The sequence below is a fragment of the Micrasema longulum genome, unplaced genomic scaffold, assembly GCF_059751315.1.
Source record: "Micrasema longulum isolate JH-2025_06_02 unplaced genomic scaffold, ASM5975131v1 h1tg002148l, whole genome shotgun sequence".
Taxonomy (NCBI): domain Eukaryota; kingdom Metazoa; phylum Arthropoda; class Insecta; order Trichoptera; family Brachycentridae; genus Micrasema; species Micrasema longulum.
This window is the reverse complement of record NW_028279313.1, coordinates 90754-114424: the sequence shown is the minus strand read 5'-3', so window position 1 is coordinate 114424 and position 23671 is coordinate 90754. Positions and strand designations below refer to the sequence as shown.

The 23671-nt window shown below is 31.2% G+C and overlaps 1 protein-coding gene across 1 annotated transcript in view; it reads left to right on the top strand.

The window, feature by feature from the left end:
• The window catches only part of LOC148272920 (uncharacterized), an 81558-nt gene that overhangs the window by 42562 nt on the left and 15325 nt on the right, over positions 1 to 23671 (top strand). The window contains exon 2 of the mRNA XM_088239396.1: positions 19150 to 19316. Within this exon, the coding sequence (XP_088095522.1) occupies positions 19150 to 19316 (167 nt within the window). The remainder of the gene's footprint in view (positions 1 to 19149; positions 19317 to 23671) is intronic.

The window sequence follows — 23671 nt, the reverse complement described above, 5'->3', positions numbered from 1 at the left end:
TTATGACTTTCACACCTGCCCTTACCGAAAACGATATTTTGCGTTCGTTTTGCCAGACTAAAGGCTTAAAGAAAAATATTTCTTTGTAAATATAATGTTGTTGTTCTATAGTTGTTTTAAATTCGTGAATTAAGATTTAACCACCTGTTCTTGATTTCGTACTTACGTTATTTAATTGATTATTTAGTGTGGGATCTTCTTGGTGAACTCTCAAAAAACTGTGCCACGAAACATCTTTACACGGGGTGATGTAACATTGTGTCACTACAAGAAAAATACAACATATTCGGAAGTTAGGTCATTTGAAAAAAAAAACATTGAGACATACTGTTAAATAATTACATAATCTTGGACCTGCCTTTGTCTCGAGCTATGCTTGCGGAGACGACTATCAATCGGCCGAACACACCCTGTGTCACTGTGTGCTATTGGATGATGCCAGAGATGAAATGCTAAAAGATTTGACAGGGGTAATGCAATCGGTGTGTAATGTAGATCTGATAGCCGACAGTACAAATTTTACACTCTTCCGTCGGTTTGTCCAAACTTTGGTATCGGGTTGAAAGCTCCTCAGATGCGCGAACGCTTAGGTGGGTTAAATATGGTGGGACAGGCAACTGTTCCTGTAGGATGCTGATACAGTGCTTCCTTCCGAGCGGAACGCGCACGTTCTCTTGTTTTGTCCTCCCCTTGCGAGGGTGGTATTCGGATCCTCTGCCTCTGATCACCAAGGGAGTCCTTTTTGATTCAAGGCCGTTCTATCATTGTAAAAATCCATGTTTTTAATTACGTTTGTTGTGTGAGTTTTTTGCTGTCTTACTATGTTTTATGTCATTATTTCTGTATATTTGTAAATTAATTGTAGAGATAGGTAATTTTGAATAAAATAACCAGAGGCATTGAGGGGATCCTGAGGGGTAAGGACGACGAGTTGGCCCCTGTATATACATTCTCCTCCCTCTTCCTGAATTTGCATAGAGTTTGTATTTCTTAAGAGTATTTATATTCACATTCCTCTCTACATAGCTGACAGAGAGTCCCCTAAGACTTTATAACAGCTGCGGGTGGATGGTGGACTTGAGGATCCCTCTCAATGTCAAATAATTCTAGTTCCACAATTCATGAAAAATACAATATAATTTAGGCCTGTTAGAGAAAAATGATTAGAAACCATAAATAGGCCTGTCATATAACTAGCATGCATTTTCGTTTACTGCCAATAACCGACTGATTGAACGGATTTCACCTTTTTTTGTATCTTTAACATAAACACCGGCCTCAGAACAGCGTCTCTTTAAAACAGATTTATTAAGGTACTGCATCACTTTCATTCGTATAATTATTCTTTGTATATTTATTCAAATTTTACTATCCAATTTCAATGCGAAAGTGTTAATTTGAAGACAAAAAAGATATAACTTCATCATTTAAATAAATAAGAGAGATATACCAAGTCTTGTAAACTAATGATACACCAAAGCCACATAAGAGTCAAAAGCTTGAGCTACATATTTTTATTTTAATGTCTAATTTGAATTATTTGTAAAATTTCTACGCCCGTTGCATGATGGGGTTGATTGTTTATATGTAATCTGATATTGGAAAGCTGAAAAAAGACAATTTATTATCAAAACAGTCGGTATTAAGGTACTTATAAATCATTATTATGGTTTGTTATTTCAATTTATCGTTTTGTTTGCGATCAAATAGTTTATTAAAAACAGACCCCTTAACATGTCATGCCTTCATTTTGTAAGTTTGTTCGTTTTTTATACGCAGTAATACACAAATTATCCGGATTAATGAGTCTCAGACGTTATACGGAAATGCAGAAAACCAAATAATTGTATTATCCGGATTTCATTTTTTAAGGCTATGTTTTAAAAGAAAACGCATAATTTACTCTTAGATCAGTTTTTTATTGCTTTTAAAATAAAACAGCGAGTTGAAACACTTCACATAAAAAACTTACTGAGTCCAGTAAAGTTAATTGCTTTGACAAAGAAACCCATTTACAAGCAGCGAGGTGTTATAAGAAAATTTCCCTTATTGTTTACTTCTTGATAATGATCCGGATATTTGGTAATCTGGATAACCAGAATTGGGATGAACAGGGTTCTGCTATATTTGTATCTCTCTTCCTCTAACGCAGTAAAAATATTTCGCCTTCTTCACGTTTATTATTTTTATTATTCGATAAAATTACAAAAAATATTTATCTTTAACATAATCATAACCATAGAATTAAGAATAATCAACAAATAATACCTTTTTGTATGCCAATTTGAGACTACCAACCAGAAACACAGATATACAGTTTTGTTCGATGTTATTTTGTTAAGCTAAACATTCAGCCCAGCTGGTACAAATTAGAAATGGAACGGATGCGACTTTTTCGACGTCCGCGGATGCGGAATACAGAAGCAGAATTCGGATGCGGACGCAAACGTTTGAAGAAACAATAAAAAAAAAGCAAATAATTTGCGAAGAAGATGAAATATTTTTTTATAAACAAAATATGATGAAGGCAATTTGTAAAACATAGCATTTAGCGTATCATAAATATGTACCCCGCGCGACAACCTCAGAGTTAATTTAATATCAGTAATAAAATGCTAATTAAATCAGATCGTTTGATCTTAAAATGCCTAGAAATTGAGTTGAAATATTGCACAAAAGAGTTTATTAAATTCTAATAAACCGCCAGACTTAACTCGAGCGAAACGAGCAAAAGAATAACGATGGACAATTTTGTATGGAAACAGGCTTAAATTTCAATTTAATATTTTATTCAAAAATTTAATAAAACATGTCTTTATTCATAAAAAACGTCTCGAAAGGGGTTTTTTTCTACAAAAAACGTAAAAATATAATTATTTGAGTCCCGATAAACCGCTTAAAAGCAATTTGTCATCGGGTGCTAAAACATACAGACGTGACCAACATTTCACTTAAAAAGCTAGAAAACGGATACAAATGCGAAAAGTGCAAGGTATTGAATAATAAAATTAATACAATAATATCTGAAGATTAAAAGAATACATAGTAAGAAAATATTGAAGTACATACACATTTATACGTACAGTACTACATCTAAAATTAAAAACAAAGATATGTTGGGCTGTAGACTATATAATATTCTATAACCTTTCTTTAATTATTTTATACATTCTAGAAAACAAAAAAATCAATGATGTTATCTTGACATTGTATTTCACGTAATGACAGAATACAAAGAATTAAAAACTATTGTCAGAATCGTAGATATTATAAATATAACAATAAACCATTTGTTGTTAAAAATATTTTTATGTAATGGCGAAAACAAAATACATCAAGTTTTTCCACTAACGTAAAATTATTTTATAAATGTATAATTTTGTGAACAGTTAAGTATGGATGAAGTGAAAAAAAATCTTTATAAATCGTAAAACTGAATTTCATTATGTTCCAAAATCAGTCAAGTTTTTTTGGATTTACACCAATAAAGTTTAATTAATTTTGAATAGTTACTAAGCTACTGCTTCATACAATAATAACGTGTCATAGTTTAAAGTTTTTCGGAAAAATTGGGGTGCGTCTTATGGTCCAAAGCGTCTTATCGTCCAAAACATAAAAAAAAAAATGGATTGTTACATTTTGGGGTGCGTCTTATCGTCCGCAAAATATGGAAATTAAAATAATTGTAAATATTAGTTATTATACCCATGTTAAATCAAATTACCTAAGGGAAATAAATGTAAAGAAAAAGTGCTTGGGTTATTTGGTACTTTAGTTTAGCTTTCAATAAATACTTTTATTACTCATGCAGGCGTTTTGAAAGGTTTTCGTGAAAAATTAAAAAAAAAATTCAAGCTGTTTAATTCAGACTTACCACGAAAATTCAAATATATTTCAGTTGGTTTCTTCTTCAAACAAGAAGAAAGCGCCTGTCGCTTAAATTCGACTGAATTACCTACCTAGGAAAATAATTTATTTTCAGTCTGGAAAAGAGATCAATAATCAGTTATAGGCTACACGAATGAATGAAAATTAGATAACTGAAATGGCTACGTCTAAATAAATTACTTTGAAAATGAATCTCAATATTTTTTGCCCTATTTCCTTTATTTAGTACTTACTTCTTTCCTCTTGCTTGTAGTAATTAATAATCATGATTCATTTACCAAAAGCTTATTTTTGTCATATAACATGTAGAGGATTTAAAAAAATAAATTAATTTAAGTTTTTTATTTGTTTACGAAAACATTTTTTCACCTATTTCAAAAGAATGGGTTATATTAATAAAAAAATTGATGGATAATTTTTTTGCATAGATACAGTTTTTTTTCTCCCTCAACAGGCCAGGTGGCCGAATTACATTGGTGAATTACAGTGCAAAAAACTCTAGGATAGAGAAATTTTTTAGTTAAAGTTTTGTGTTCTCGCCGGGAATCGAACCTGGAACCTTCCGTGTGCGAGTCAAGCGTCTTAATCACTACACTTTGGAGGCCGTAAATAATAAAATAGTATAAAGTTTATTTTTGAAGCACTTACTTTGTGGTTATTCATTATAATAAAATAAATAAAGCAACTTTGTTTTAACGCATTCATTTTTTTTTTCTTTATTTATCGCCAACCGGTTTCAAAGCAAACAAGCTTCTTCGTATAGGTTTACGTAACTAATTAATCGATTACTATTTTATTTTTATCATGTTCACTAAATACTACACGTGGACCCAATACATCAAGTCTTTTTTTTCCTTACAAGGGTGGTAATTTGATATTAATATTTTCGAAGCTAGACAGGAGAGAACTAAAAGAAATATTGTTTATTTGGTTGTAGATTATTTTTTTCTTATTATGAATCGCTTTTCTAATTTCTAAGATTTTTTAGTTGTCTAATTTTAATATATTATTTTCAACATGAAGATTTGGATACAAAACTGATTTCTGATTTATGGAAATTTTGTTATATTTGTTAAGATCAAAACTTGTTTCAGTATATTAATGTTATTTATAGCCAAACACAGGGTTTGCCGATGGGTCAACCGTCTAGACTGTTATTTGCTGACATATTTATGAATAAACTGGAGAATGAAATATTTTTGAGCACATCACCACTTATCAAACGTATCAAATTATGGCGTCGTTATGTAGACAATGTTTTTTTGTTTATTTACTGGGTCAGATCGAGAACTTCCGACATTTCTTAATTTCCTAAATTCATTACGTAAAGAAATAAAATTTAATTTAAAAAAGGAAAAAAAAAACACTTTCTTGACTTATCTTTAACAATAAAAAAATTGATTTCCATATATACCGTAAACCAACATATACAGACACAATTATTCATAATTCTTCAAGACTTCCAATTTCCTATAAACATTCCGCATTCCATTCAGTGAAACATATGTTAATTAAGGGTTAATTAATGTTTCACTAGATGATACCAATTTAAAAAAAAAACTTAATACAATAAAACAGGTTGCTAATAATAATGGATATAACGAGAACTTAATTTATAAAATATTAAATCAAAACCAAAAACGCAAACTTATGAAAAAATATTAATATTCTACTCGCACAGTAAATAAAGCAAACCCACCTTAACAATGGAGGCAGATTCTTTTTAAAAATAACATTTTTTCAAACATTAAACCAGCTTTCAACACAACGAATAATATAGGAACATTGTTAAAACATCACAAAGACACAGTCCATAAATATAATAAATCTGGGATATACCAATTAAATTGTAATAATTGCAATTCAATCTACATTGGAAAAACTAAAAGAAACTTTTATATTAGAGTAAAAGAACACTCAAGTTGCTTAAATACTAATAATTTTTCTGAATTCGTAAATCATCATAACTTCAATAAAGACACTGAATTAAAAGTTCTTCGTGTTGAAAATAAAATATTAAAATTAGACAACTTAGAAATCTTAGAAATTAGAAAAGCGATTCATATTAAGAAAAAAAAAAATAATCGAATAAACAATATTTCTATTAGTTTTCTCACGCCCTACTTTAAAAATATTGATAACAAATTACGACCCTTGTAAGGAAAAAAAAAGACTTGATCTATTGGGTCCACGTGTAGTATTTAGTGAACATGATAAAAATAAAATAGGAATTAGTTACGTAAACCTTTACGAAAAAGCTTGTTTGCATTGAAACCAGTCGGCGGAAGAAAAAGAAAAATAGTGGTTGAAAACAAAGTTGTTTTATTTATTTAATTAAATGAAATAATATGTTCAGTAATAATGACGGAGAATACAGTTCTGTCTGTGAAATAGAAACAAAAACCTGGACGAGAGTTTTTGACTCGATAAATACTTTTCGGTAAAAGTTTTGAGTAAAGAAATCGAGTGAAGATAATTTTATTTTCTTGCGTAGTTGTTGGCACGTTTAAATACTAATCTTTAGGTCCTGGAACGTTGAATATTTAAAACGTTTGAACAGGGATGAAGAACATTTTATGGAAGGGAATAAAGAAGTCTAGGCATTTACAGGGCTTATGATCTTTGGGCATTGACTGGTCAATTCAGACACGGTGTAACATTCACAATTTTGCTTATCTTTGAACATCTGTATTTCCTTAACCCTTCCATCTGTTGATCTATGTGAAGTTAGAAAGGTAAAATCTTTATTGGCGGAGGTTGAATCCAGTCATTGATTGCAAAAAATTGGATAGACTTAGTTAAGTACTCAATTTACATTTTCTATACTGGCAACTCATATAAGACTGTAAATATCCTATTCCTACCCAAATCCTTCCTATTTCAATTTCTTCTTCATCTACCGTCCTGTGAGCAAGTCACATGTGAAAGAGTGTCGCTGGTAAATCTTTATCATATCCTGCGTCAGCATATTTTGTACAAAGTGAAGTTACTGTTATAAACAGGCTAAATTTTACAGTATTGTGCGAATTAATAGAATATGTGCCTTGTAATCATAAAATACGTTTTTTATTAATATTTTTAGTTACATGTGACGTAAAATAAAATAATATTTTTTATTTAATGGGATGTATGTCCTTTTTTTACTTTTATAACAGCCTGAACACGTTTTGGCATGAAATCAATTAAATTTTGGCAATTTTCTTATATTCTGTCATCTCAAAACCACTTCTTCTACAAAAACAGTTTCTATCATCTTTATCTTGGTAGTGCAGTGCAGCAGATTTACAAATCGCCTACAAATTTTCTATAGGGTTAACGTTAGGTGAATTTTTAGGCTGGTCTAAAAGAGTTATCTTTTTATCATTGAAATACTTAAGCATAAACTTCGATACGTGAGAAAGTGCTGAGTCTTGTTGAAATACAGTTCCAGCACTAGGACAACATTAACTCAGTTCTGTATTCAAGTGCTGCTCCAATAGACCTTTATACTTTAGGCTATTCATAATTCCTTCTATTGGTATCAAAGATTCAGTCCCTATAAACAAAAAGCAGCCCCAAAACATCTTCTTCACAAGATATTTCTCCGTTTGGTCAATATGAGCCACAGTAAGTTTTGTATCCTCACTTTTTCTAACAAATTTTGTGCAATATCCCCGCACGAGAAAGTGGGTCTCATTTGAAAACAGCACCTTCCTCCAGTCTTTTACAGTCCATTTTGTATATTTTCTAGGCCAAATAAGCCTTTGCTTCATCATACGTTTCGTCAAGAGTTGTTTTTTCTGTGATTGAATTGCTTTTTTTCCAGATTCAATAAGTCTACTTTGTACTGTTGAGTCATGTATAATCACTTCAGTGGCTGCCAAATCTCGTTGAAGTTCGTAACTTGTTTTTCTGTGGTTTGACTTACTATTTCTAATTAAAGCCATTTCATCTCGGATACTAGTTTTTAGGTTTTTTAGACATCTCCCGATTCTTTTTTTCTTTCTTTTCGCTTCATCTGACCCTGTTTTTTTTCTGCTTAATAATCTTGCTGACTGCTCCTAGACCCACAAAATATTCATTTGCAATCTTCTTCTGAGTCATTGATAAATGTTCACTTAAGGTTATGATCTTTTCCATTTTTCTTAGCGTGATATCCATGCTTTAAACCAACTCAAAAACATTGTTTAATATGTAAGCAATTTACAAAATAAGTATTTTATTGCAATAATTTAAAAAAAAACATCAGAGAGTACACCAACAAACACCAATATGCGCTTCCAGGAGATTAATAAACTAAAAGTCATAATTTTTGGCTCTAAACAACTGTTAGATTGGCATATGAGTGTTGTTATACGTTAAAAATGATAAAAATTACCCTTATTACATTTATTTGCACTATACTGTACAATTTCTCATAATCTTTACGATACTGGTAGACGTGCTATAGTTTTAGTGCTTCATATATGAAACATTCGGAAGAACTTTAAAAATGGGTAACAATTTTTATACAGTCCACTATATTATAATTCACGCTGTTATCAGTGAAAGGCATTGAGCTGACCAAAGAGACTCAGAATATTATTGTAAAAATATTAACTTAAATTGTTTTCTTAAAATTCACTTTTACATTATTTAATTTCTTAAGCGTAGGACTGATCACCTTTATGTAACAAAACCGACCCGTATACACTGTATTTGGAATTCCAAAACAGTGCTCTATGCGCCACTTGGTGTGGAAAGGGAAACGATGATGATAATATTGAAAATCAAAATAAAAATTTCATTTACAGAGAAAATTAAACTTAAAATCCTCGTAATGTACCTAAGCCAATATCTTTTTGACCTACGGATCTTTTTAATTATTTTTTCAGAAAATTGATTCGAGTAACCCTTGAAGGTAACCATTGAAAAATAAACATATTTTATCAGGCGAAAATTCATAAAAGGCTCAGAAATCAAGTTTTATTTAATTAAATTTAGGATTGGCACAGAATTTTATTTAACAAAAATGTTAGGGATACCACAAAATTTACATTAGTATTTCAAATCTTCATTGAGACTTTATTATAAAAAGAGACAAAATTTGAGACAAATATTTCATTTTTAATGCTAGCAGCGTCGAGATCATGATCTTGGGAACAATGTTTGAAATTTTTTATATTCCCCGTAAATTTCACCTCAAACTCGATTTATACAATTGAATGCTTCGCAGAATATCGAGTGAGATAAAATGTGGAAGAATTTGTGAATAAAATGTGTTCTTGAAATATATTAAAGCTATTTGAGGTACTTACTTAAAATTTGAAAATTTTCCTTTTTGGAGAATGGCATCAGAAAAGGTATTCGGAAAGGAATGTAACTGCTTTCATTATAAACTTTGCGCGAAGGAAAACAAAATTACGCAAAGTTGTTCTGACTTCAATTTCCATCATGTATGCATTAAGTTGGTAATTATTCAAACAGAATCCCATAAGGGAACATCTTCTCGCTAATATTTGCACTTTGCTTAATGCAAAAGTCTCATTTGGAACGAGTTACGGCATGTTGTGCTCTGTGGGATCGTTTAATCCTCAAATGGGATATTTTTTGAAAGGCAAGTTAAAATAAATGGCGTACACGTTGTACCGATTGAGATATTAATCTTTACTACGCTTTAACAACTTTAGAATATAAAATATTCCTAATGCTCTTATTTAATTTCATGTTGAAATTATTTAATGGATTTATTAACCAAATTATTCTCCCAATGAACATTTTAATTGAGTGCCCACCAAAAATATATTTTTATTCACGATAATCCCAGCAATGATGAACCGTGGTCGTGCCAAGTATTACAAAATGTAAATAGTATTAAATACATTGGTATATTTATTGATAATTAACTTATCTGGAAGGATCACAGCAATAAAGTTATGACAAAAAAAGAAAATCATTTTATTTCTTCCTGTTTATGAGAAACATTTGTGCTAAAAATATTACCGAAAACACCTATTACGTTCTAGGCCTGTCCATGTTATTATATGGCATAATTAGTTAGAGCGCTGCAACAAAATCTAGCCTAGAACCCATCATTAAATTACAAACAGCTATAATTAGAAGAATTAACAAAAACCCCATTGTTGTCCAACAATATTATTTATTGTTTCTGCATTAACTTTGTGGAAAACATTATAAATTTATTTTGAGAGGAGAGTTGAAAATTTTAAGTCATCTGTCTACTTAAATAGTAAAAAATATATCAGAAATAAATGAAAAAATCAAAATATTGAATACAAAACCAGAACAAACCAATACTACGTACTCTAACCAAACTAAAAAAGCAGACTCAATGATTATTATCAAACCAAAAAGCAAGCAATCAGCTGAGACAACGACAAAGGACATTAAAAAACACATCGACCCTGTCAAAAAGGGAGTAACTGGTATAAGAAACTTGAAAAAAGGATCTTTATTTATAACATGTAAAGGTCAAGAAGACACAATCACTATGCGAGAAGAAGTAAGAAGAAAATTCGCAGAAAAATATGAAGTAAATATTCCAGAAAAGAAAAAAAACAATTTTAAAGATCATTGACCTAACCGAAAAACTCGATCCAGAAGAGATTGAGGAAAAAATCCAAATACAAAATAACTTTAAAACAAATAGTGAAATTTCACAAGTATATAAAAGAGATGAAAAATCGTAAAGATGAAACATATTTTGTCGTTTTTCTGGAAGTAAACGGAAAGACGTATGAAAAGATGCTTCAGAACGAAAAAATCAACATTGGATGGGATAGGTGCTCAGTATACTCACATTTTTCTAAACTACGTTGTTACAAATGTAATGAATATAATCACAAGGCCCAGCATTGCAAAAACAACAAGTCCTGCTCTAGGTGCGCAGGCAATCATAGTTATAGTGAATGCACTACTGAAGCAAACAACCATAAATGCATAAATTGCAGAAAAGTAAACAACCGACTAAAGTTCCAGCTCAATGATAACCATTCATCATGGAGCATAGACTGCCCCACCTATAAAAGAAAAACAGAGGCAGTAAAACGGAAAACAGATTTTTTAGATTAAATTCAGGGGAGATAAGACATGAAAAAAATAATAACATGAAAATTCTATACTTTAATATCCGAGGAATCAAATCAAAAATAGATGAGGTTAACATGCATATCGCAAACATGAAAATTAAGCCGAACATTATTATACTCACTGAAACTTGGCTGCAAGAACATGAAACAAACACATACAAAATAAAAAACTACGAAGCAGCGCACTCATGCAGAAATGGAAAAGGAGAAGTATCCATACATATAGATAATCAACACGATTTTAAATTAGAAAATAGCAAAGCCTATAAGAAAAAAAATATATCATTAAATTACAGGTAATAGACCCAAAACTCACAATATATGCAATTTACAGGCAACCTGAAAGAAATCAAATAAAAGACTACATCGACTACCTTGACCGAACACTAAATAGTCTCGAAACTGAAAAAAACATCATTATCGGAGACCTTAGCATTAATTTACTAGACACACATAACGACGTTAAAGACTACATAAATATGCTCAACAGCAAAAACCTAAAAATTATCAACCAAAAAACTGACAAAGAATACACCAGAAAAAACCAACGAGGACAAAATTCAATAATAGATCGTGTAATAACAAATTTAAAACCAAAAGAGAAAATAGAAGTTTACCTTACCGACACCCCACTAAGTGACCACAGACTAATAGACATACAATTGAAAATACTACAAAATAATCCCAAAAAAGCCCACAAAAGTATGCCTCTAAAAAAATTTACTTTGCAAAACTTAAAGAAAACATAACAAAAATAACAAATCATCTCAAAATTGAAAGTTTTAAGGAACTACAAGAAATAATTCAAGAAGAAACGAGACAAAACACAAAAATCACCAATAAAAACTATACAACTTCAACTAAAGAAGACTGGTTGACAAAAGAAATATATGACAAAATTAAAACAAGAGACCAACTGTATAAAAAAAATGCAATACTTTTCATCATTTACCCAACAATTTAAAATTTTGAAGCAAATTTAAAAGCAGAGGTTAGAAAAAAACATAAATAGAACGAAAAAAAAACACTTTGCTAGTCGCATAAATGAAACTAATGGGAACAGTTACAAAATATGGAAAGAAATTAAAAACTTTACCCAAGAAAATGATACCAAAAAACCAACATGTCTGAATTAAAAAATGAAAATGGTGAAGAGACTCAAAATGCAAAAGAAATAGCCGACATAATAAACAACTATTACACAAACATCGGAAAAGAACTAGCAAGCGCTATAATAAATCAAAATACAACCAAACCAAATTTTAGAAAAATAGAATACGACGCAGAAATTTACTTAAGATATACGAGCCACAAAAAAATCAGCAAAATAATAAACGGACTCAAAGACAACACATCACCTGGCCATGACAAAATAAAATATGTTACAGTAAAAAAAATAAAGGAAGAAATAACCACGACAATAGTGAAATTAATAAATAAACATATAGCAGACGGAAGCTTTCCAGAAGTAATGAAATTAGCAAGAATAACACCAATTTACAAAGGAGGAGAAAAAAACTTAGCTTCTTACTACAGACCTATTGCAAACTTAACCATTCTAAGTAAAATATTTGAAAAAGTGCTACACAATCCATTATACCAACTCCTCAAAAACCTTAATTTTATTGCAAAAGACCAACATGGATTTCAAAAAAGAAAGGGTACCTCCACAGCAATGACATCAGTTTGCAACTTTATACAAACCAATCTTGATAAAGGAAATACAGTGACTGCACTCATACTTGATTTCAAGACGGCATTTGACACAGTCCACATAGATACCCTTCTAGATAAACTACAACATACAGGAGTTAAAAGACAAGCTCTCAAAATATTTAAAAACTATCTACAAGGAAGAAAACAGTTTACGAAAATTGAAGAACACAAAAGTGAAATAACAACAATGCAATTTGGAGTACTTCAGGGATCAATATTAGAACCATTGTTTTATATAATATACATTAACGACATAATAAACAGTGACATAATGGGAAAAAAAAACAATCTATGCGGACGACTTAGGAATTTTATATGAAAACAAAAATGACATTGAAACGACTAAAACCATCAACAATGACGTGCAAAAACTATTAGAATGGACAAACAAAAACTTCTTAACACTAAATGCCAAGAAATGCAACATAGTACATTTCGAAACACAAAAGAAGAACCATAACATGAACATAAAAATAAACAACGAAACTCTTAAAGAACTAAAACATGTGACTTACCTAGGACTCACAATGGACAGACAATTAAAATGGACAAAACACATAGACGGACTCACTAAAGTAATGGCATCACTACATATTTTGTACTATTATTGAATAATATTAAAAAAAACTACTAATTATTACTGTTTCCATTTTTCAAAATTTTTCCGTTTTTTTTGTTATTTCTTTTTCTTAAGAGTTATCTATATTTTGTAATTTTAATATTATTTTTTATATTTTCTACTTCTATTTCGTGTATATCTTATTGATGAGTGAACTAGAACATTATGTAAAAGTAGCTTGTACCGTAAACTTTGGAAAAAAAATGTAGTAAAAGTATTTTCAGCCAGCATGCTCTAAGTATTAGCGCGATTTCATTGACATAAAAGTCTTATCCATGGCATTATTTTGAAAATATTTTGTGTACTTTGCCAAAGTCCCGATAGACTGTTTAAATTATGTATTTAGTTCCACGGGAAACTTGGCAAATGCCGAAAAAGTTTGCCGAGAGAAAACTCCGGGGAGCAATCAGAGAAAATTATTGGAAATTTTCCAGAGGATCAATGAAAAACTATACGGATTTATACTATCGACAATGAAAAAGATATTCTGATTCCACAATAAACCTACATCTTAAACGTTCTTCCTATAGATATTTTAAAATTTTTATTTAATTACTAAAATCTGTTTTTTTTTAATGTGTTCTAAATATTGACAAAACATAATAAATTTCTGCCTCTCTAACTGCACCTCATATTAAGCAAATGTTGCGTTGCCCTAAGTAATTCAAAGTAAAAAGACACCAAATAACGATACACTTGAAAACATTAGTTTGATAAGGATTTTTTTTAGTTTCGTTTTTATATTACTTAGGAACACTGCTTGTTGTCTACTTATTATGTACTTAAAAATGTAAATAATTAAAATAAAACACTAATTGACGATGTTGTGTATATTCAAATGTTTGCAGACAGGCTAGGTTTCATTGCGAGAGATTAATTTAGATCTAAATTTCTTTCAACAAGAGAGAAAATTATAATAGAAAAAACACGTTTTATGTAGTTTTATTTCGAATGTATTTTATTTTTTGTCGGCCTTGTGATTTTGTTTGCCTACCATGCAGAGGTCTCGGGTTCGGTTGCCGACATGGTTAATATTCTGAAGTATTTATTTAAAATAGTGTTTTCACACTAGAATATTTCATAGTCCCTGGAATGGTACCGGAAGCGTAATAATGATCACCTTACCTTCACGAAACAAAGTTGATCGAGATATTCTGAGATTGGTGTACCGATCCAGTGCTGTATGCACCAGTAGGTGCGGAAAGGGAATGATGATGATAATGAGTTTTATTCTACTTTTATTTATAATTTTCAGTGACCGGGTTTCGTCGTGACCGACATCGTCAGACTGGTGGGAGACAAATTTCTATGTTATATGCAAGTGTAAGCAGGGGTTATGAATCATGATTTTATACAATTATGGAAATAAATTCATACAATTGTTATTTCTTAATACTTAAATTATTTCAAATATTTTATTCTCATAATTATAAAAGACCATGATTGACAACCCCTGCTTGCACTTGTTTACAACATAACAATTTGTTTATTCTCTCACCAGTCTAACAATGTTGGTCACGATAAAACTCGGTCACTGGTAAAAAATATAAATAAAAGTGGAATAAAACTATACACGTATTTTTATTATTATAATAAAAATGCAGTACCATCAACAAATGAAAAAATCTCAAAAACAAATGCATTTTCCTCTAATGCAACGCTGGTCGATCGATGAATAAAACTTTTATGCTCCTTACTTCTTTTTTACATATTAGATAGAAAATTTTAATATCTACGAACACGCATAGCGCAAAGATCTACATTTCGTTGAAAACTGCACGTAAATCGATTAAGCCTTTTAGGAGGAGTTCAGTGACATCACACGTACAGAGGAATTAAATATATAAAGATGATATTTTTGAAATTATTTTCGTTTGTTTATTGCTTATTAGTTAAGGTATAACAAGACGTTTAAATTTTATTTGTCCAACTGTCTAAATGAATAACATTACATCTTTCTGCTGAGCATCACGGTTTTTCACAAGGCATGGAAAGCAAATATTTATCAGCGAAAAAAGATGTCAAAACCGAATTTTCCGAGGATGCGAAGTTAGTGGCATGAGCGTCGACTTTTGTGAAGTAAAAGAACCTTTATCATATGGGTGAGCTTTATTCGGCTGATCCATTGAAATGAAATGTAGATTAAGATCTTATATGGCTTGTTAACCATGTGAAGAGCAGCACCAAAAGCCGTGTGGTTGGCAGAGCCGAACTCCGCTTTTATCCGCAACGCAATGTCCGCTGCAACGTCAGATCGGACAAAATACTAAACGTCGCAGCAGATTACGCGTTGCGGATCAAAGCGGGGTTCGGCTCTGCCAATCACACGGCTTTTGCAGTTATTCTCCACAGCCACTTTATTTTTGATTCACGTTACTAATTGATAATACAAAACGTAATCCAACAAAACACTTTAAATTCAGTCTCGCCAATTTGCACGTCAGACGTTCTTCATTAAATCGTCTGAAAGTTCACCTCGAACCAATTTAATACCCTTGTACAATGTCTCTCTTATGAGAATTTCACCCTTCAACGTTACTCAGCCTTCTTAAGGTATGTAGCATTAATGATAAGATCTTTGTTACGACGTAATAGGAGAAATCAAAGACTTGGGAAATATTATGCATATATACACAATAATGAAAAAATCTAATTTGGTACTTTATACTTTATACAAAGGTTAAATGTTTGAGTAGGAGTTATCAAATATGTTATTAAGTTTATCTTCCAATAAAAATAAACAAAATATAACATTCCGTATTTAATAACAATATATTTTATAAATATTTAGTCGCTATCCGGGCGGGTGAAGAATACAGTTATGCACGTAAAATATAACCTGAACCCTTTCTGAACCTTTATCTTTCTTTTTTCCTTCCCCCCTCTCTTTTTTTCATAGTATAGTGTAAATTTCTAATTGGTTTTAGTTCCAATTTTTTTATAAAATTATGAGATTCTGTTTAATTAGATACCTAGAATATGCTCGTGAAATTATTATTTCTCAAACTGAACGGTTTGGGTAGGTAGGAAGTAGTTGCTTTAAGGCAATATGCCCGCCCTTATATGTATATAAATTGTACATGTGTATAAAGTGTTAAATAAATAAATTAATTAACTCTGAGTAAGTATTTGAGACTTAATAGCTAATCTCAGACATTAATCTAGTGGACATAAGCCCGCTTCGTGGTGCACTTGTTGACGCTTTCACCCTTCACCTGCACGACTGTTTGTGCCTACAGTCTGATGTAACCAATATTCTAGAATGGAGAACCATAAAAAATGTATTTCTGTATTTAAAAATGCTTTTTTTTTTCACGAGAGCATTGCGTACTGTTTATCACAGATACACAATAGATGACCGGCCAACTCATGCGTGTTTCAACAATTAAGGATTTTTGGGTCCTCTATGAAAACAGATCGACTTTTCATGCTCACATCGAGAGAACATGTGACCGTGCACTGAAGATGTTGGGTTTTTTTCTCCGAACTGGTAGGGTTTTCAATGATTCGTACACGCAGACTCCGGTAAAACTCGTTGATTTGGACCAGGCTGGAAAGTGCCTCGGTGGTAAGGAGTCCGCACGAGGCGAGATATTCCTTTATGTTTAAGATGGTTCAGAAAAACATTAGGAGGTATCTCTACATAAGGGAGTATAATAGTTAACTGTGGCTCAATCCCACTGCATTCCTCCTGGATACGCTTTAGACCAACAGTTTGCATCTTAGAAGGGATGGTCAGTCACTGACCAATTATTTCAGACTGATAAGAGGTTTTATTGAGAACTCAGCCATTTGAGAGGGTATCAATTTTTGGGTACTTGATGGTTATCTCCGACAGCGTCAGTACATATTGTTTTTCTTGTTGGCTTCTAGAACAACCTTATTTTGGTTCTGCCGATTGAAAGAAGAGTTGGATGGCTGAACATTATCACTTGAGAGATCGACATCTTTCACATCAGTGAAACATTGTTTAAGAAGCAAATATTTTTGCGATGTCGAACCATTGTTCAATTGTTCATGGTTTGATATTTTGTCCCAATATAACGCCTTAAATATTTTGTTATTTGTAATGTGTGTGTCAACTAATTACTCGTTGGGACTTGTGTCTCAAAAATATGTAGTCAACTACTTATAATTAAATAAATAAATGTTATTGTGGTAAAACAAATTCATTTAAATATATTGTTAAGGTTTGGGGGTTTGATTCTCGGCAAAATCGAGATGAAATTTTTATTAAGTAGGTCCCTGGTTTAGCTGCTGCAGCGTATTGCGTATCAAATCACCTCCTTGTAAAGTTATAATAATTGTTAATGCACTGCAATTGTATATCAATGCAAATCTTGATTCAAACTGACCCGTTCTTTCAGACTGATAAGAGGTTTTTAGAACTTAGCCAATTTAGAGAGTATATTTTTTTAAGGCCCTGATGGTTATCTCTGACAGCGTCAGCACAGACTGTTTTACATCCCGGCTTCCAGAACTTACCCTCCTGTGGTTATGACGGTTTAGAGACCAGTCAGGCAGCTGAACATTATCACTTTAGAGATTGTTAAGGATGGAACTGTGCAGTGCACACGAAGACTTAAAGATGCGATGATTCTAGCAGTTTCTAGTAATGTAACGGGGCATCTTGTTGATGACGTCATGTTAATTGGCCTTTTGGGTCTCAGCTCACCTGCCCTTTGAGTTTCAATCATTTGCCTCTACAAGCCTTATGTGAGGGACCGTTTGTAACTTTTTTATCTTTTTTGAGACCTTTTTTGGTCAATTGAATAAATGTTCTACTCACTACTAAGACTTGTGATACACCTTTTTCCAATAAAAAAAGAATGTTTAAATTCGATTCAATAAAAACTGCTTTAAAATAATCGATGACTTAAATCATATTTTCATAGATACTTATAATATCATTAATTGAACGTAGTTATGCAGAAAGCAGCCAGTCCACAATTTCGAAAAAATGAGATGTTGGTGTTTTTGGGTATTGTAAAGTCAGTTCTATGTTTAGGTATAAACAACCAGACAGCATTCATAAAAAAACTGTAATAAATGAATGAATGAATAATAAATGAATAATAAATAAAAATGAAATTTTTCAATTTGCAAAAAACACCCACAGCACAAGAAAAATCTTACAGTACTTTTGAATTATTGAAATCGGTCAAATACAAAATAAGATTCTTGTTTGTTATATACAAAAAACAAATGTTTTCTTCTTCCTCTTCTTTTTTTTTCTTATGTACTCATTGTTTATCATTTGTCAAAGTCAAAAACAATTCAACTGTTGTGTAGATTTGATTATTCACTCTTTTCACAAAAGTGCTATTATCTCAGTTTTAGTTTTCTATGACTGGTTGCTTTCTGTATAATTACGTTCAATCAACAAACCACGTTTTAAAATTAAGAAATAGGATAATTTATTTTAAAAATGGTTCAATCAATGATATGTACGGAAAATTAATACGCGTATGTACAGTGCTTAGTCACATCAATGGTACATTCCATGGGATCGTCCAAATACACACGATACAATAATGTTACGTAGGATGGATTGATTAAAGTTATTTTTTTTCAGTGGTAGACAAACACACTTACCCAGTTCACCATGAGGTTGACTTGCCTCCACATGATTCCTTTTTGAAGGATTTTCACCTGACAGCAGCCATTAATTAAAAAATAATACGAAATATATAAACACAACCTAGTTTTATCGTCTTGTAAGGATTTTTATAACCCAAATAAAATAAGTCTATTGGGATTTAATTGATTTCTGATAAACAGCACTAAAAAGGTAAACGTTTAACGTTTAACCAGTCACAAAATATAAATAATATGTTATATGTATTGTTTTTGTTTCAGAATCATGCATATCTCATTCCATCGTAGAGTTGGTAGTTCCTGCAATAGCTGACCCAAGAGATACAGCAATTCTTAGCTGTAAATATGACATGGATGGAGACCACCTATACTCAGCAAAATGGCTGAAGGATGGGCAAGAGATCTTCAGATATATGCCAGGAGGAAAGGTAAATAAAGAATCCCCATCGTTCTTGCGTTTTCGTACAACTTAAAACTGAAAACCATTCAAATGTAAGGAGTAGTTTTTTTCTTCTTCTGGTAACAGTCAATTTCAGTGAATTCTGCGTTATTTCTGGAAAAGTACGCATTTTTTCAGAAATTACGCAGAATTCGATAAAATGATCATTCTCAAAATTCGAGTGAGTATATCTTATTTACCTAGTTTACATTTTTTCTATTTGTTCTAGTACTCGAGAGAATACATCTAATTATTAGACAACTAAATAGTACTTAAAGGTACTTAACTTAAGAAATGTTTAAGTACTACTTAGCTGAATTTTTGAGAATGACCCAATAAACGTGTCCGAAAATTTAAGCCGATAGATCCACTACTAGTCGCAAATGACATTTGTCTGATTTCATTATTAAAATATGTAAACTATTTGAATACAATTAAAAAAAAATAAATCCAAAACATGTATGCTTATTTTATTTAAATTTACAGTGGTATCACGCTTCAAAATATATTCATATGAGTTGATTAAAAATATTGCAAATCTGTAAAAAAATGCTTAAAAGGAAATAAATAACAGCTTTGTAATTTTTGTCATGAAGGATTTATCGGTAAGCCGCATGGCGTAATTTAATATTTCCCCAGAGTGTAAACAATAGATCTATAATGCGTTCGTCGACTGTTTTAAATAATCATTTTCATATATCAATATTGAATAAAGAAGGTTATAAAATAAATGTGTTCAATTTGCTCTAAATTAATTATGTAATGAAAAGTTTGTAAATTAAAGCTTGTTTTGCTTAATGGAAAATTTTCTACAAAGTTTTACAAATAGCAGATTTGCTTCTCTCTCATACGCCTGACGATTTCAAAGCGGCTCAATTCCTATTGTTAAATATATCTAATTAGACCACCACACCGCCACCGCTATAATAAAATATTGTAATTTATTTATTGGTATCGAACCGAAATTTCAATAGTCAGTTTAAATTATGTAAATTTATTTAGTAACCATGAGTAGGAAATAATTTTCAGTAATTTTATTTAATCAAAAATTAATCATATTCATCATACTGATTAAACAATCATACTAATTTCGTAACAAATATTATGATAATTTATATATTTATTCACTGATTAACATGACTCCTGAACTAATAACAAGTTTATCAAAATATATTTAAATTAAAATAAATCATATACATCTGACTTCATTTCTTCCTCTTCTCTGTCGTATCTCAGTTCTGAGAGTTGTGATCATTGGTACTTTTACCAGCCATTCCATTAACAAAGCGTCTCCACTCTTCACGGCTCTGCGCCCTCTACACAGCTCTATATAGAGTCACCAGTGACGTTGTTTTCACCTGGTCAATCCATCAAGCTGCAGCTTTGCCTGTGCTTCTTTGTCCTGGCACACTGCCCGTAATTATTATTTTCTCCAGATTTTCTGGGTCACGTTGGCAGCATATGGCCTATAGGCAAACTTTTACGTTGAGTTCCTCCAGTATAGAGGCATTTGTTCTTCAGGCTGTTCATGGTTTTCTCAGCATTCGACGCCAACACCACATCTCGAAGGCATCTTATTTCTCCTGCTCAGGTGTTTTAATTATCCACGTTTCTGCGCCATATTGGGAACACAAGCGTACGCACTATGAACATTTAATTTTTTTTTGAGATGCCCCGATCTTGCCAAATTTTGGTCAGTCAGTTAATTGGCATTTTTTGCAATTAGGATACGTATTTTAATTTCTGATGTACCTACATAATATGTTTAATTTTTTTGCACAACAACAGGCCAGGAGGCCCAATTACAGTATTGAATTACATCACAGAACACCCAGGCTTAAAAAAAATCACATTTACTTTTTTGTTTTCTCACCGGGAATCCAACCCAGAACCTTCCATGTGTGAGTCAAGCGTCTTGATCACTATACCTCAGAGGCCACCATAATACCACGAAAAAATGATTTTTTTTTGTGTTATTTTTAATTAATATATGAAAACTAGCTTATCACACTTCTCACTTCTACGGATATCCTTATGCTTTAAAACACGTTGATGGAAAGTTCCGATGTCACGTAAAGAAAACAAAAACAAAAAAATAAACACACTTTTGCATTTATAGTTTAGTATGGATATCATAATTGTTTAAATTGTTTAATTTCGTAATGTGACCCTTTGCATTTAAAATTACAATTTTCAATTTTTTTTATGGTTTTTTAAATTCCTTCACTTTTAAATGTTGATTCTTGAATTGAAATGATAACTTAGGAGTGTTGTCAATAAAATGCATCAATGTAACGATTTGCATCCAGTTTTGCACTTAGGTGGAAAATATATAAATATCGAAACGAGACAAATCAGAGACCAGGTATACATATACGAATTCGTTATTTAACGACAATTTTAAAATCCTCTATTTCAAAATACCGAGTACGGTTTTCAGGCTTAAAATCGTGTTTAATCTTCTTTATTTTGTATGATTCGAATGGCAAAATAAAACTATCAGTTCTGAATGTCACCAGTGTGGAAAGATTTTTACGTTTTGTATTTTCATTTTAAAAAAAACATTTATTTTGATTGAACTAGCTTTTTACCAGCGCATTGATTACATGCCATATAAAATTTTATCCACTGGTAAATTTTTGTTTAATAAAAAAACCATCACGTAGGTTTTTTATAAAAAATGGCCGAAAGAGTAAAACGCTTTCTGTTATTGCGTATTTTTATTTGGTGTCCGGTCTGATAAAAAATGCAATTCTAAGTGTTATTAAAGATCTATAAAATCTCAACAGGCATTTTTAGCTTCCCCTTCTTTTATGTAAAAATCTTGAACAAGTAAATTTTCGTATTGTCTCACCGTTCAGTCCTGCGCGGTCAAAGCTGTTCTCGGAGCAGAAACAAGACAATATTGTCCTATATATTGTATTGTCCACGTATAAACAATACGTACTCCTTGTTTATTGCACGAACCTTAAGATTTGTGAACTTGTCGTAGTTTATTAACTACACATTTGCCTAAAAATAAGCATTCCCTAATCATATTTTATTTTCGTACATTGAGATCGGTACCAGGATCCACCGTAAGAAAGCTTATTTTGCCTCTCGCGAGAAATATTTAAAATGTGTTCGCTTACTTAAAAGAAAAAATTAAACTTGAACATATACCTTTTAATATTTTACCGTTTTTGCTTTTATATGTAATTTTTAATACTATTGAAATGTTATTTGTGTTTTTTTATACTTTTTTTAGCCTGTATACGTAATTTCAATACGTTTTTGATAAAAAAAAATTAACCTGTATTGGGTGTGCGCATATTTTGTGAATTAAAAAAAATAAAATATTTTGTTCTAGTTCAGCTTGTACATATACATACATGTAATTTTTAAACTTTATTTATTTTTTTAATTTTCTTTCCCAGATTGCATAATGTAAACATCATTTTGAATTTATTTCCATGCCTAGTATTATGTTTATTTTGTTATTTTTAAGTATTTTTCATACCCTTTTTAATTTGTAGTATATCATAATTTTAATTTTTCTGCTTTTGTAAATAATATTATAGTTTAAAATATAAAAACGACTTTAAATAAATTTGTTATCTGTATGTCCCTAAATGAGTTTTTTTTTTAAAACTCCTCGGGAATATTGTATATAATTATGTATAATATGTTTTCAATTTAATAAAAAAAAATAAAAAAAATGGCTTTGTGGACAGCGCAAATAAATCATCATTATCATTCCCTATCCACACCTAATAAGACGAAAAGTACTACATTGGTACACCAACCGCAGCGTATCTTGATCTTTTTTGATACATGATAGCAAGATGATCAGTTTCAAGCTTCAGGTGTCAGTTTAGGGACGAAATTTATGTCAATCAAACAGAGAGTTAAACACGAGACCTCTTGCATAGTAGTAGGCAAAAGCGCTGATGATTTAAAAAAAAAATACCTCATTTTAGATACTGATACACAAATAATTTTTAACATACTTTGTCACTCAACTAGCAGTTGCCAACATTTTTTTAATACGAGTATTTTTTGCTAAACGAACATGTTAATTTTGTAAAAGAATATAAAATAATACTGAAATTTCAAACCTTATTATAAAGTGTGTTGGAAAAGTTCGGAAAATCTCATGTCGTCAACCAGCATGAAATAGCACAAATGTCAGTTCAGGAAATCTAAAGCGGTGAAATAAAGTATGTAAAAGTATCATGTTCGCAAACGTAAAATAAAACTCACGTACGTAGGGTGAAGATAGCGTGGTGAGGTTGGTTACGATGTTTTCTCTGTCAGGGAATCGAATAAATTCAATCGAACATGCGCATATGCAGTAAATAATCG